The sequence below is a fragment of the Apium graveolens genome, chromosome 5, assembly GCF_009905375.1.
Source record: "Apium graveolens cultivar Ventura chromosome 5, ASM990537v1, whole genome shotgun sequence".
Lineage (NCBI taxonomy): Eukaryota > Viridiplantae > Streptophyta > Magnoliopsida > Apiales > Apiaceae > Apium > Apium graveolens.
Window position 1 is genome coordinate 38,240,083 of NC_133651.1, and position 15,389 is coordinate 38,255,471.

At 33.8% G+C, this 15,389-nt stretch overlaps 3 protein-coding genes and 1 pseudogene across 4 annotated transcripts; 1 reads left to right on the forward strand and 3 right to left on the reverse strand.

Annotated features, from left to right (window-relative positions):
- Positions 1-233: 233 nt before the first annotated feature.
- On the reverse strand, positions 234-1,883 carry LOC141659982 (uncharacterized). The gene has a single exon (XM_074466934.1). The coding sequence runs from the start codon at positions 1,881-1,883 to the stop codon at positions 234-236; it is 1,650 nt and encodes a 549-aa protein (XP_074323035.1).
- A 3,909-nt stretch (positions 1,884-5,792) lies between these two features.
- LOC141659983 (F-box protein At5g07610-like) lies at positions 5,793-6,991 on the reverse strand (annotated as a pseudogene).
- A 2,430-nt stretch (positions 6,992-9,421) lies between these two features.
- On the forward strand, positions 9,422-10,226 carry LOC141661472 (thionin-like protein 2). The gene is made up of 2 exons (XM_074468488.1): positions 9,422-9,854; positions 9,937-10,226. Exons 1-2 carry the CDS (start codon positions 9,506-9,508, stop codon positions 10,011-10,013), a joined length of 426 nt encoding a protein of 141 aa, XP_074324589.1. The 5' UTR covers positions 9,422-9,505; the 3' UTR covers positions 10,014-10,226.
- Positions 10,227-11,049: 823 nt separating this feature from the next.
- Positions 11,050-14,741, reverse strand: LOC141723861 (nuclear pore complex protein NUP50A-like). 2 transcript variants are annotated; one of them, XM_074525792.1, is made up of 2 exons: positions 14,584-14,741; positions 11,050-12,826 (listed from the first exon to the last, which is right to left on the reverse strand). In XM_074525792.1, exon 2 carries the CDS (start codon positions 12,790-12,792, stop codon positions 11,422-11,424), a length of 1,371 nt encoding a protein of 456 aa, XP_074381893.1. In that variant the 5' UTR covers positions 12,793-12,826; positions 14,584-14,741; the 3' UTR covers positions 11,050-11,421. The 2 variants fall into 2 exon arrangements, with proteins under 2 accessions (XP_074381893.1, XP_074381894.1); XM_074525793.1 differs by having other exon boundaries at positions 11,050-12,821; positions 14,584-14,649.
- Positions 14,742-15,389: the final 648 nt, after the last annotated feature.

A 15,389-nucleotide genomic window follows, 5' to 3' on the forward strand; every position in this document is an offset into this window, starting at 1 on the left:
TAACGAGTCCTAAATGCAGTCTTCGGGATATCACTTTCCTTTACTCTCAACTGATGGTAGCCGGAACGTAGATCAATCTTCGAAAAATATTTTGCTCCTTGCAGCTGATCAAATAAGTCATCGATCCTCGGCAGTGGATACCTATTCTTTATAGTGATTCTGTTCAACTCTCGATAATCAATACATAGCCTCATCGAACCATCCTTTTTCTTCACAAACAAGACAGGTGCACCCTAAGGTGAAACACTCGGTCTGATGAAACCTTTCTCAAGAAGTTCTTGTAGTTGTTCCTTTAACTCTTGCAATTCCAATGGAGCCATGCGATACGGAGCCTTGAAAATCGGTTGCGTACCGGGAAGCAGGTCAATAGAAAATTCCACCTCTCTTTGTGGTGGTAGTCCATCCAAGTCCTCTGGAAACACATCTGAAAACTCACAAACTACATTGACATCCACAAGTTCAGGCGATTCCATAGAAGAATCAATCACATGAGCTAAATATCCTTCACATCCATGTGTAAGCATCCTCTTGGCCTTGATGGCTGAAGTAAATTTACCCAAACCACTAGGCGTAGAACCCTGGAACTCGAACTCAGGTGAATTTGGATCACCAAAAATTATTTTCTTCCTTTGACAATCAATAGTGACCTTATGCCACTCTAACCAATCCATCCCCAAGATGACATCAAAATCTTGCATTGGAATAGGTAAAAGATCCACAAATAACTTCCTATCATCAACTATGACTACACAATCATGGTACAGAGAGTTCACATATGTATTTATCCCAATAGGGTTACCAATAGAAAATTCTGATGAAAGTGTAGTAGGTGCAATGCATAAATGTTTAACATAAGATGTAGAGACAAATGAGTGTGTAGCACCAGTGTCAAATAAGACAGTAGCATTTCTATTGCCAATCGAAAGTGTTCCTGTAATGGTACCTGGGGTATTTGCAGCATCCTTTGCGATAATAGAAAAGACACGTCCACTAGTTTTCTGATTATTTCTCCCATTCTGATCGTTCTGGTCCCCAGACTTCTTCAGTGGCTGCTTGCAATCTCGAATAGTATGGCCCTTCTGGCCGCAGTTGAAGCAGGATCTAGTAATCCAATAACAAACACCACTGTGCATCTTCCCGCAGTGCTCACAAGATTTTCCTCCATTATGATTTCCAGCTTGAGTCCCTGACTTGTTCTGCTGATTACCTTGACTTCCATTTCTCTGCTGAAAACTGCGAGTGTTGTACCTCTGTTCATTCGGTTTAAATTTGCCTGCAGATCCGCCATTTTTCTGAAACTTAGAGGAATCATCATCTCTCTTTCTTTTCTGATTCTGCATGTCTCGCTGTTTACGAAAATCAGTCTGATGAAGTTCTTGGTCTCTGGCACTGTCCACTAAACTATCCATTGTAGTGTAGCGATTAGCTATGATATGGTTACGAATAGAAGTCTTCAAGGCCCACTTGAATTTCATGATCTTATCCTCCTCAGTACCAGCAACAGATCGAGCATACCCAGCCAATCTCTGAAATCTGACCTGAAAGTCCGCCACGGACTCATCTTCTTTTTGAGTTATACTCTGATATTCTCGAGCATACTCCTCACGAATACTGGCAGGAAAGTACCGCTGATCGAACTGTGCCTTGAACACATCCCAAGTGATAGTATTCTCGTATCCAGCTGCGTGAGAAGCCACCACTGACTTCCACCAAATGCTAGCATCCCCCTCAAGACGGTATATAGCAAATCGGGCCTTTTCCTGCTCACAACAATTTAAAACCCGAAATATTTTTTCTATGTGATCAATCCACGCTTCAGCATCCATCGGGGTCTTAGCTTCCTTAAAAGAATTAGGCCTTTGCTTCATGAATCGATCGAACATAGTCAGACCTTCCTGATTCTGCCCATTATTATTACCACGAGAATTCTGTTGTTATCGGGCTGCAACTTCCTGCACCATGTCCATAAAAGTAGCTCGATCCATCACAATTTGATGATGGGCATTTCCAGTATTATTCTGACTTGCACTGCCTCGCGCCATCCTGTAAAACTTTTCATAAGTGCAAAAATAACACAAAGAAGTATTACGATATTCAATTCAAGAATCGGGAAATTTTAATCTACCCAGGCGAAGTCAACCCAAAACTCACAGGTCAATGCCTAAAAAAGACAGTCTACAGAATCTATAATCGTAGCTTTGATACCAACACTGTAACACCCTATTTTTATAACGATAAGACTACATGATATAAACAAGTCTAAATTATATTAAACTGCAATAATGTAACAAAATCGAATAACATAATAAAAATCAATGGTTTAATCCTCCAATAATAATAGATAAAGGATGTAAAATCCACTAAAAGATGTTCTCGAATTTATTAAGTCCACTAAGCTGAATCTCAACAAAAATACTGGGTGCCACTCATCACTCTTCCCGCTTTACCCCTAATTACCTGCGGAAAGGAAACAATAAAGAGAGAGCCAAATGCTCAGTACGAATACAATATAAACAATTTACGATGTATAAATTCGAATAGATTGTGTATTACCAACACAGAGAGCAAAGATAAAAATGACAAAAAGGTCAAGAATATAGATCTGAAATAATGTATCAATATTTATCGAATCAACATAATATAATTTAACACAATTGGGCTAATAACAAATCATAAAGTAAGGCTGAATAGAAAATAAGGTGGGTACAAATATGGGTCTCTTACACAAAACTATACTCGCCAAACTCCAATCACCGGCGAAGTATAGGACAATGATTCCTTCCTCGGTAATCCAGAAGAAGAAATAAGGAATGCAAAATACATCCCAATAATACAATAGCGATCATGATCTAATCACATCTCGTACCCCAGAGACGCGCTCGTATACTCACCCACCGATACGAGTTGGTGCCAAGTTCACCTTTACTCTGAACTCCATGTGAACATTGTCCGTGATTAACCCACACAGATCGGTCTAAGAGCCCAACAATAAGGTTACAAAGGTTACTTGACTCGTTGCACAGTACGAAATAAAATAAAACAATGTCGCAAGAAAAATGCGAAATAACAATATAAACGAGTCAAGGCAACAATAATCCAAAAATAGGGAATTTGAAACGAAAACGGGAATGCGTACAAATAGGTACACATTGAGTACAATAAGCTCACAACTTTAGAAAATGGATCAACAATAGATTTAACGAATATCTTATTATTTAAAAATTAGGAGAGAAAGATAAGGAATTCGTACCTCGAGTGGATAATAAGCTAATCCAGCAATATAAAGGTAAATCCGCTAAGAGGGACTGAAACGGTACTCCTTATTCAATCTAAAGGGAAAATTTAATAACTATATATTAGTAAAACTATTTAAAAACAAATATATATATATATATATATATATATATTAATGAAACCCAATTTATTTCATTACAAAAACTAACATCATGCCCCTCTATAACAGCTACTAGCATCCTCACGTATGGGAACAATATAAGTCATATTACAAATAAAATAATTATGAACTTAGCCGCTAGTAGAGTAATTCCCCAGACTACAAGGCTATGAAACATCATATAGTCAAATATATGCATCAGTTGATTTAAAAAAAAATATTATGGGGACAATAAGGTTAAGAAGAATTAGTAATTTGCTCTCGAAATTTGAATAATTAACTACATGTACAGAACATAAGGAGATGTAAGCTTATTTATGAAATATAAATTTAAAACCCTTTTACAACTAAAATAAGATATACAAGAAAAAGAAAAAGTTTATAGGCTTAGTATTAAATAACTATACTTAGTTTGCCGAGACTTTGTTATCCTCTGCACATTCACCAGAACACAAAATTAATGTGTGATACCAGTAGTATAAACCAACTAAAGAAAACAAGTATTGACATTTTAAAATACCAAAATTTGAATGCATGCAAAAAAAAAAACTAAATAAGGTACAAAAGTCCTGCCATTAATACCCAGGCATGTACTACATTATTTAAATATTTATCAAAATATCATGTTTAGAAATAATGTTCTATAAAACTATAAACTTGAGAATTAATAAATATAAATGACAACATTTTCCATACTTAAGCCTAATAACAAACAAGAGGGTATCTCATAGTAAAAAAAAACTTAGTGACAATAAACTAATACGAGATCAGAGTAAGATGATTTAATAAAATAAATAACAAATGTAGATAAGCTTAGAAATCAGTTACAACAATTTAAAGCAAAATCATACGTGTACGCTAGCACCAGGCATATAGTTCAAATGCAAAGTGCATATTCTAAATCTATTTGCCACTTATAATGGACTTTACTAAATAAATAATGTACTAGTAACATAGAAAATAAATGTCGCCTTGCATACGTAAATATACTAGCAGTTAACCACAATTTAAAGGAAAAGAGTTACTATGAAAATAAATAATTAAAATCAATAAATTCTTCATTTAAATACTAAAATTAAAGAGGATAAATAACCATTAAATTCACTAAGATTCACGTACACAAAAAAATACATGCAAAATCTAAAATCATTATAATAAAATAAATAAATATATGATTAATAAAAAACTATGAATAATAAAATATTGCTTACAAGATTTGGATCGGAGAAGAGTCGCAAGTGAAAAACGGACAAATGGACTGAATCACCGAATTGCTGAAAATATATATAAAACAAAAATCTAAATCCAAAATCATATAAAATAATTGACTCAATAATATCTAATATGATATATAAGCACATGTATCTTTTTGTTGTAAGGAAAGAAACCAGAGTCTAGTTACGCCTTAGGATTCAAAGACTTGCCTCTGTATTTGCACGGTCAACACACAACTTAATTATACCCACATCAATTAACTTGACTCATGACACAAGTGAATAATTCACTTCAATCCTTACTGAGGCTATCACTTCTTCTCTAGCTGACGCAGCTGTGCACTCTCACATGTGCCTATGACCTTATATTTATAGGCTTATAACGAAAGATATATATAAACTAAGCTTAGCATTATCACTCTGTTTTCTAGAGTCCAGCTAGGAGTCTGATTCCAATTTATAAATACTTCTAGGTTTTTCTTTTTCTTTATTATTATTTTTTAAAAAATATATAAATATATATATATAATATAATTTAAATAATTCAGAATTTAGATATTAATATATAAATAAAAAAATTACTAAATAAATATCGGGGTATTAAATCAACATCCTGAGAAAAGGAACCGGTGTCCTCTGTGCTAGGTGTGTGTGCACATATATTCCTCTACACTGAATCTCATCCTCCCCATCGTCTTATTTTATTCTGTTCTTTTTTAGTTGTCCGTTATATGTGCAGTTCATGAACACCCTATGAGGGTGTTTCATTAGTGCAGCTTATTTAAAATGTGTAGTTGTTGCTGTCGTTGCTGGTGCTGCTTCAAGGACTTGTTGCTACTAAAACTTTTGTTACGCACTTGTATAAGATTATGTTAGCGACTTAAAGTATTATAGATCAAGCACTGCTACTATTTTTATAAATAAGCTTAACTTAACTTTTATTGGCGTCGTGTTATTAAGATCTTACCACTCATCTCCTAAATTTATTTTCAATGCAAGGTTCAAGCTTTCAAAAGTAAAAAAAAAAAAAAAAAGAATCAGAAATAGAAGATTTCTGGTCCTGACTCGGAGAACAATTTACTAATGTCCATTCCAAAAGATATCATCGTTAATGTATAGAGACTCTCCATGTCCCCATTTTTAGAGGAGTGAATGCCAAAGCCACCAACGTAATTTGATTTAAATCAAGGTGTAGTGGCAGAAGCAATAACGTTGTGGTGAATAGCTTTTGAAGGTTCAAAAATTAAGCAAATCAACCATGCTAGAGTTTTACACCGAATTTTTTCAATGTATTGCCACATTTGCAAATTTCCAAAAGACCGGCCATTAATATTTTCCAGAATAAGATCTACACTGAAGTCCCATACCATTTTGACGCTCCTAGTCACCACATTGTAACGTATAACCTTACCAGGTATTTCCAGTACCAAGAATGGATCCTCCCGGAAATTTTCTCTTCTAATTAGTGAGAGCACAGCAACTGCATACTCATTTTTATCATGGAATATAGCCTTATGTTTGGTCATCTCGGGGAACACTCTGGAGATTGGATCAAGATCAATTTGGTACTTGACAAACCACAGTGAGTAATCACTCTTCATCTCGTACACGCTAAGTGAAGTGGCATAAGGGCAAGCCTCGATAAAATGCAAATGGCCTTCAGATTCCCCAAAATACAAACTCCTCCTTGAAGCTGACCTCACAGCAGTAGGAGGCCTTGGAAATGTTTCTAACACTTCGTCTAACATATTAAAGTACAAACAGTCAGAAACAGTTGGTTCTTGTTTTGATTCAGACTTCAGTTCACTTAACCAATGAATACATCCATTCCAGTATACTCCGTCAAGGAAGTTCGCTCTTGGATGTAGAATGTTAGACTGTAAAGAGTCCTTCCAAGTCCCGGTTTCAGAGGAGTAAATACGAAAGTCACCACCATATGGAGATCTAGAAGTTCTTGAAAAAGCAACAACTTTGTAGTGAAATGAGTTTGAAGGATCAAAAGTGAAGCCGACATAACGAACCCAGAGGCCACTGCCTCGAGGATATTGAGGAAGGGTGTCTAGATGATTGGTAGAGGGGTTATATACATAACATTTAGGCCATTCCTTAGTTCGATAAAGGGCAGAAGAACACAATAAAAGGCCATTGCATGATTGCAGAATACGAATTTTGTCGGAATAAAAAGGTTCATGAGCAAAAGTGATGGTTCTAAATAGGGAGGTGGTGTTTGGGTTGTCTAGAGGAACAACATAGACTTCATCACGAGCCCTGACGGGGCTTTGCCTGACAGGGCATCGTAGCAAGAGACCAGAGGCACGAAGAGTAGGGATTGAATTACGGACGAGTCTAGTGAAGTGGGGGAGTGGTGATGAGAGAGCGCCATTTTTTCGAAACAGACTTCAAGGACTTGAGTTGTATGCAAGGGACACGTAACAGGATTAATGTGAGTAAATCATCATCCTTCATAACAAGTTGAGAACTAGTTGAACATTTATTACATTCCATGCAAACAACTTGAGAGCTTGTTGTGCAAATTCTACGCTTCCTAGCCATAAATGCCGATCTTAAAAGAAAAATGAACCCCGAAAAAGAAACTATTTTGACCCAACTATTATTTTGGAGTCTTTTATAAGGAGAACTAAGGAAACTAATTTGGAGTTTCCACTTTTGAAAAGAGTTCTGAAGAACATAGATGATCTTCTTATTTAGGTATCTACTAATCTCCTCGTAAATATCTCAATTTGACTGTCAGCTCTTACTACCACAATTTATGAAAAATACAACAACATATTCTTAAAGTTTACTATTGCATCCACCAAATGACGTTTATTAACAGAGCCATTAACTATTCTCGTTTCCATTAACGACCAATGTTCTCCATAAGTAACAGAGCCATCATATTGATTGATAAATTTACACAGAAATTTAAAAAAGTGCAGAGATCACGTATTTACTTTCTAATTTGGGAAAATCAAATTAGAGGTCCCTCAACCTCAATTATTAGCGTTTTATTGTCTAGATCCTGAATTATAGATTCCGAATTTTAGGTCCCCTAATTTTTGAAATTTCTGATATAGAATCTGAAAATTAGGATTTTGTATGTTCATACGGATCAAAACAATTTTGAAGATATAGTGATATCCAAATTTAAAGTTTAAGTAGTCAAAATGAATTTTAAATTATCATCAACTCTTATATGACACCAATTTTCCCAAAATTTGGTTCAATTCAAAAAATCCTAAACTGGACCATAAAGTTTTTGGTTCTTCAACCAATTTAGGGACCTAAATTTATGAAATTTTAAATCGGACCTAATTTTTAAAAATTTGTGTTATATGCGTTTTGCTGATAATTTAAACTTCAATTTGACTACTTAAACTTTAAATTTGGTTATCAGTAACACCTTTAAAATTGTTTTGATCTATATGAACATCAAAAACTCTAGTTTTCTAATTCTAACATCGTTAAAATATTTTTAATAAAAGGACTTATATAAAAAATTTAAAAATTAAGTGACCTGCAATACGAAATCTTTAATTTAGAGATCTAGACAATAAAATGTCAATAGTTCAGGAACATCTAATTTAATTTTCCCCTTTCTAATCTAATGGATAATATATATTTTAGTGATTAGTGCTGAAATGAATTACTAATATACTTCATTATTTCACTTTCCCATAAGATTTTATGATTTTATAATTATGATTCAGTGCTCATTTGAATTTTTTAAAAATAAGTAATATTTGACTTAAAATGAATAATAAGTGCCTTAAAGTGATAATTAAATGAATATTTATAAGTTTTATAAGTATTTGGATAATTTCACTTCTAAATCTATTTTTTTTAATTTAAATTACCTAAAATAAATAATTTATATATTTAATTATCTTAATTTGGAAATTTTTAAATTAAATTAGCATTTAAAACATACATTTCAATATAGAAGTTAATAAAAAAGGGAAAAAATTAAAATAACTTGAAAAAGGTACGTTGTTATAACATTCAAGTTAACAACTTACAAGTTGTAAATTCGACTTATAAGTAAGATTTGACCAATAAGTAAGGTCGGCAAACACTCGTCGATAAGCTGGTACGGGTTATAAGTTATAAGTAAACATGACAAATCAATCATGTTATTTAGTTTTATGGTGTGTATTTTCGTGTTTCGTGTATTTGAATATCAAACCCAAAATCAACGTGTTTGGGATTCGTGTACTTTCGTGTTCGCTTACTTTTGTTTCGTATCGTGTTTTCGTGCAAAACTGAATCTTAATATAAATAAATTAATTAAATAAATAAAAATATAAGATTTTTGGTGAAAATTTTACATTATATATATATATATATGTATCACGTGTAAATACAATATTATGAAATCAAATATTATTTAAAAAAAAATATACATATATTTATTATAAATATACATATAATCATTATAAATATTAATATATAAATTTATTATTTTTTATGTCGTATGCTTCGTGTCATGTCGTGTATTCGAAGGATAAACACAAAATCGACACTTCGATCGTATACTTTCGTGTTCGTGTACTCTCGTGTTGTGTACGAAAAAGACATAGATAAACACAAATTTTTTATATCATTTCGTGTTGTGTAAGTGGTGTTGTGTCAAAAAATTGTCAGGTTTGGTTATAGTAACCTGTAAGCGTGGAAACAGAGAGTCCCCTTTATAGTTATACATGAAATCTTGAAAGGTTATATAATTTGATAATTTATACATTAACAATTAAAAAATTGTGTCACAGTGGTAGAACCTCACAGTTGTGCAAGTATTTATACCATGCTTAGAGGCTCACACTTGAAGAGTAGGTCTAAAATTAGTTGCTCAGGAGTGCATATTAAAAATTTTAAATACATCAGAAAGAGAAGACGAGAGATGGCAGGAGTTGATAGCAAAATGAAAGTAGTTGCAATGGTAATGCTACTAGTACTAGCATTAGTGCAAAACTCTCATTGCAATGAATCATTTAAAGACTGCTACATAAAATGCTATGTGTTTTGTATGATTGAGCCTTCTCAAACTCTTTGTACTTGCACTACTCGTTGCTTCAAAAATTGCCTACTTCCATCTATTTCCTCCTCTGTTACTGCTACTATTCAATCTCGACATCGTTCCAAACATCATTCTGATGATTCGACTCATCATCACAACCAGAACATTGCTTTTTGTAAGCTTGGTTGTGCCTCCACTTCTTGCTCAGCTCTCAGCACTATCAATAATCCAAGTAAGCACCACAACTGGCAGCATATTTTGTAGAGTAATACATGTCTACGGTATTGGTTAATCAGTTTTTTTATGTTTTGCAGATGGGGAGAATGTAGATAGCTGTGTTGACTCCTGCTCTAACAAGTGCATCAAGACATACGCATTATCATCTCCTTAGTCGGACAAAGGCTAGTTTTGGTTCCACTGCAGACCGGAACCTGCAATCTTGTCGAGAGTCCCTGCCAATTCCTTTTGAGTTTCGATCTGTTATCTTTCACCTCATGTATTTCCTTTTATGTCTTTGTTATGCTAATTAGGTTTTGTTGCAGTTTCATTATCAGAACGTTGTAGTCTCCTCTTATCAATTTAATTTTTAGGACTACTTACAGTTGATTCAGATTCATGAATGAGACTATGAGAGCAATATATAATTTAACGTTACCTTCAGCTTTTTTTTAAAAAGATAAACAGAAGAGAATATGACCCGTGACGTGAGTGCTAAAAGCCAAACAAAATAATGGCTCACGTACAAATGAATTTGCTAACCCGTGCTGCTTTCTGTACGTTATCCTCTTGATTAACATTATAACTAGTTGGCGAGATCATAGCATTATAAAAAAAAAAATACTATAAGGTGTTTTTCTAATTTTATTTTCTCTCATTAATAAAATAATATCACTTGATCTTCAAATACATGTTGTGACTTAAGAATTTATATGATTTGAAAAATAATCTTAAATCAAAATTTGGTCAATTGCCCAATATAATCAAAAACTAGAAACATCAAGTTTCAACCAAGACCAAGAGAGTAATAAACAATGTAGTTCACAAGATTAGATAATAGATATATAACTGTTCTATCAAGTAACCTAAAGACTATAAGCATTTGAGATTAGTCTACTTCATTCCTGAGCTCCCTAAGACCATATACAATACATAATAGATATGAGCATTTGAGCATTTTTCTTTTAACATAATTAATCAGGTTCTCCAGATTTCCTGAGCTCCCCAAGATTTTCAATATATTGGTTGGAGACTAGTATTAGATATTATATGATACTAGCAATTCACTCTTTTAGTGAAAAGATCCAAGGGGCAACTACGAGAAACGAAAGTGTCTAAAGAATAAGATCTAACTGCAGACCTTTCTCCAAGTAATAAACATAAAGGCTAATAGCACGGCTAGCCAGAAATTAAACCTCAGGAAAAGAACATGAAAACGTAAAATATATCAGCTTAAAAAGTTCGATAAATATCCGACAAGCAACATTATAATCTTTACCATAGACCAACATTTCAATTTAAACATAGACAACAGTTTCGATACTTAGTTTCAGTGGGCCTTCGATGCCTCTTGCACAACATGTTATGCAAGCTGACCTTGTAATTGATATATTATTCAAAATATACCACAAGACCAACAACAAAACAACTCTGCTCTATGACTCTGATGATTCTGAAGGGCTTACAAATAGCCAGTCTAGACCAATTCTCTATTTGTTATTTCCTCTTTTCAAGAAAAAACAAACTGTCCGAGTAAACAAAAACTCTGACCTCTTTCCACTGAAGTACACACCTTTGGTTCATTAAGGGGAATTCTCTGGAGTCTTCAGTCCGGTAGTAGTAGTAGTAGTCTTACCTTTGTGCTCGGTGACCACTGCTCGAAACTCTTCGGCAATGGAAGGATCTTTAAACTTCAAGGCGAATGTCGAAAGGCCACCCTTCGTTCCTTCACCATTACTATTCATGCAGGCAAAAGTTACTCCTTTCTTCTCCATAGCCGTCAGCTTCATTTCAGAATAAAGACCAGCATTCAAGATCAACCTATAGTTTCCTCTTGCTCTCATAACAAGTCTAGCTTTTCCAGTCCCACTTGATGAAACATTGACTTTGATTTCCCCCTTTCCTCGCTCCTTCCACCCTCCATCAAGAAATTCAAAAAGCACAGAATCAGCAGCGAAAACAGACTTCTCGTTTTCCTCCCCTGTCTCAACAGTAACCTCTTGCATGATTCTACTACCTTCGCCCTTGTTAGCGACTGATGTCCCTAAACTGGTAAGAAAACTGGATTTGCTAAACCCTGAATCAACAGTTGAACCATCTTTAGAGATTGGACCAAATGAAAAAGTAGAGCTCGAAAACCCACTTCCCGCAACCCCAGTGAAAGCATTCTGGCCGCTTGAAAGTTGTCGAAAAGAGCTGAAAGGATTAGCTCCATCCTTCTGCACATTTACATTATCACCATTGTCTGTTTTTTCAATTTCACTTTTGTTATCCTCAGCATTCACCTTAGCCTCGGTCTTAGTATCATCAACTCCCTCTGTCTTCACATCAGTTGATTCGGCTTTGGTTGTGTCGGTAACAGTATTATTTTTCTCATTGGTCAACATAGATTCAGTCTTTGGTTCATCCACGCTCCGTGGTTCATCAGCACTGCATTGTGATACCTTGTCATGTTCAACTTTCCCTTCACTTTCAGCCTTCTCACCTTCAACAGTTGTTTCAGACCCTGCTTCCTCAATCTTTCCTTTTTCAGTTTCCTGATTAACTCCATTCTTTACCAGAACTGCATTGCTTTCCAATTTCTTATCACCTTCATCTTTTTCCTTTTCGGTTTCCTCATTCACACCATTCTTTATCTCTGTATCTTCTGAAACCAGGTTGACACTTTTGCCCGTAGAAGTAGCCACAACTGGAGCATCAGTTGAATTCGTAGGAGGGACAAGGCGAATTCCTGCAAAAGGATTAGAAGTGGCTGACGTGACAGAAGATGGCTGTTGCCGGCGAACCTTCACTATTCTTCTACCTGCCAGTACATCATCACTTGCTTTCTTAAAGGTTCCAGTCTCTTGCTCAGAAATTTCTTCATCATCGTCAACACCAAGAGTCTCTTTGGTTAATTGTCTTCCAGCAGTTCTCTTCTTTGAAGATGGAAGGGTATTTTCTGCATCGCCCATCGTAGAGAAAAAAAGTACGAAATAACAGTCTTCTCTGCAAAAAACAAAAAATCAATCAAAAATCAAAACATTTTAAGCTCTAGTAACTCTATACCATATTTGATTTCTACATGTATCACCAATTGAAACTAAAAAAACATAAAACGCACGCGAGAAAGTGAATGGATGGGAGACATGAAAATTGCAAAAGTAATTAGAATTTCTTGAAAATTTTGGAAATAGATTTTATAATATTCAAGAACAACAATTGCTAAAAAAAATTAAACAACAAAACAGAACAGCAGGGCAGGAGTTAAGCTAATGTAATCATATATTGTGCATCATATATAATCTACAAGTAATAACTCTAGAAGAAAAACCTTTAACGCATGTTATCTTATTCCTAAAAACTCCTGATAAAAGCATTTACTTAACATGCTCAAGCACAGACAACAATCTAAACTAATATCCAAATCGCTTCTGGTTCTCTAAAATTCAGAAAAATTAATTATTAGTAATACAAAACGTGGAATTACATAAAGAACTTGAAACTATATTTGAATCAAAAGCAACTTAATTAACACAAGTACACAACACCAAAAAGAAAGACAATAAATCATTCAGATGTGGCAATTCATAATGAATTTAGTGACTAAATCAATAACAATCACGAAGGAATGTCTAAGAGTAAAAAAAACCATGTAAACTTGAAAGTGAGACAAAACTCAAAATGAAACTTAAACAACACAACACTTAAAACAAAAACAATACATCATTTAGACATGCCTTATCTGCAACACATATTCAACATATACAAACTAACTACCAAAATGAACTGTCAACGACACAACAGAGGCATATACCTCCATACAACTATTTCTGAATCCCAGCACACAAACGAAAAACCACGCACAACACACAAGCAGGAGTAACAGATATATTAATGTACACTTAAATAAAATAGTTTTACCCTTGACCCTTAAGTTCTTATTTACATTAATGCCATTCTAAACGAGATCAAAATGAAGGAGTGAATGTTGTATAACCTGATATCATTATATACTTTCCTGTAAACAAATCACTCACAAATGCACCTTTATGAATTGCAATTCCCACGATTTAAACGGATCTAATATAATAGTAGCAGCATATTCCTACTACACTAAAGCTGTTACCCTGCATCTATTTATAACATCAATTATACTACTTCCAGCTGAGCTGCGATTCTTGTTCATTCAACACCAAATTAAACCCTAAAATGCCCTCAAAAGCTGATTACAAGTTATCAACACCAGATCGAACCCCAAAATTGTCTCTAAAGCTAATTATCAGTTACCAACAATAAATTAAACCCTAAAAATCCCTCGAAAGCTAATTACTACTTATCAACACCAAATTAAAACCTAAAATGCTGTCGAAAGCTAATTATCAATTATCAACACCAAATCGAACCCCAAAATGCACTCGAAAGCTAATTATCAGTTATCAACACTAAATCAAACCCTAAAATGCCTTCAAAAGCTAATAATTACTTATCAACACCAAATAAAAAGCCTAAAATGCTCTCAAAAGCTACCTATTAGTAGTCGAGATTCGTAAAACAACTAACCATTAAATCTCACACTGAATCGAATATAAACAACAATCAAACACAATAACCACAAATAAAACCCAAACTTCACGTATCAGAAGCTAATTAATCAATTTAATTACATATATAAACACATCAATCGACTGAAATTCGAATTCAAAATATAAAATATTGAACAAAATAAGCACTTAATATTACATATATATATGTATATGAGATACCTCGGGATTGGAGCAAGATGAGCTACTTGCGAGGAGAAGAGATAGAACACACCCTATATAAACCCTAATTTATAGAAGCTAATATATATCCCCCTTTCTTATTCTCTGAGTGTTTCTGTGTAGACTAAATTGCCCCTGGGTCATGTCATGTCACTGTTTTGATTGAATCGATAATTTTGTATTTTAGAGATTACACCGTAATTTAGTTTTGGAGTTTGAATTTTGGTACACGAACGGATGTCGCTTATTATAGTGTTTAAAATCGAATTTGAGATTTTATTTCAGGTATTATGAGATATGAAAATATATAAAATGAATTTTAAAAAATAACGGTAAAGAAAAATCATCTTATCGCTAGATGGGCATTTTTTCTTCCAAATCGTCAAATATCATTTTATTAAACTGATTAAACTGAAAATTTTGATTTATTAATTTGATTTAGTTTTGGTTTGCGTTGTGTTTGTATCATCTGGATTTGGACCTTGTTTCATAAAAAAATGGATGGAATAAATCAAAAGAAATAAAGTTGTGTTTGCAATGGGTTGAATATGTATGTTTCAACCTCGTAACTCCTATATGGATAAGTTTAATAATTATTCAAAAATTTAAATAGGTAGTGATCTAAAAATTTAAATTTGGGCTAGGTTATCGCAAATTATGCTCCCAAATTTTGCTAGCAGCAGTGATCCAAATGATAACTCAAATTGGGATCGGTCACCGTTATTCACTAATCTAAATCTTATTTAATATAAAAAAATGATTTAGTCATTTGTATATTTTAGTAATTCCATTTAAAATTGATTTGT

Excerpts from the sequence above, each read along its gene's own strand:
- LOC141659982 (XM_074466934.1), bottom strand. The coding sequence starts at position 1,883 with ATGTTCGATCGATTCATGAAGCAAAGGCCTAATTCTTTTAAGGAAGCT.
- LOC141723861 (XM_074525792.1), bottom strand. The coding sequence starts at position 12,792 with ATGGGCGATGCAGAAAATACCCTTCCATCTTCAAAGAAGAGAACTGCT.
- LOC141661472 (XM_074468488.1), top strand. The coding sequence starts at position 9,506 with ATGGCAGGAGTTGATAGCAAAATGAAAGTAGTTGCAATGGTAATGCTA. Across the intron at positions 9,855-9,936 it reads CAGCACTATCAATAATCCAA|ATGGGGAGAATGTAGATAGC; the intron begins GTAAGCACCACA and ends TATGTTTTGCAG.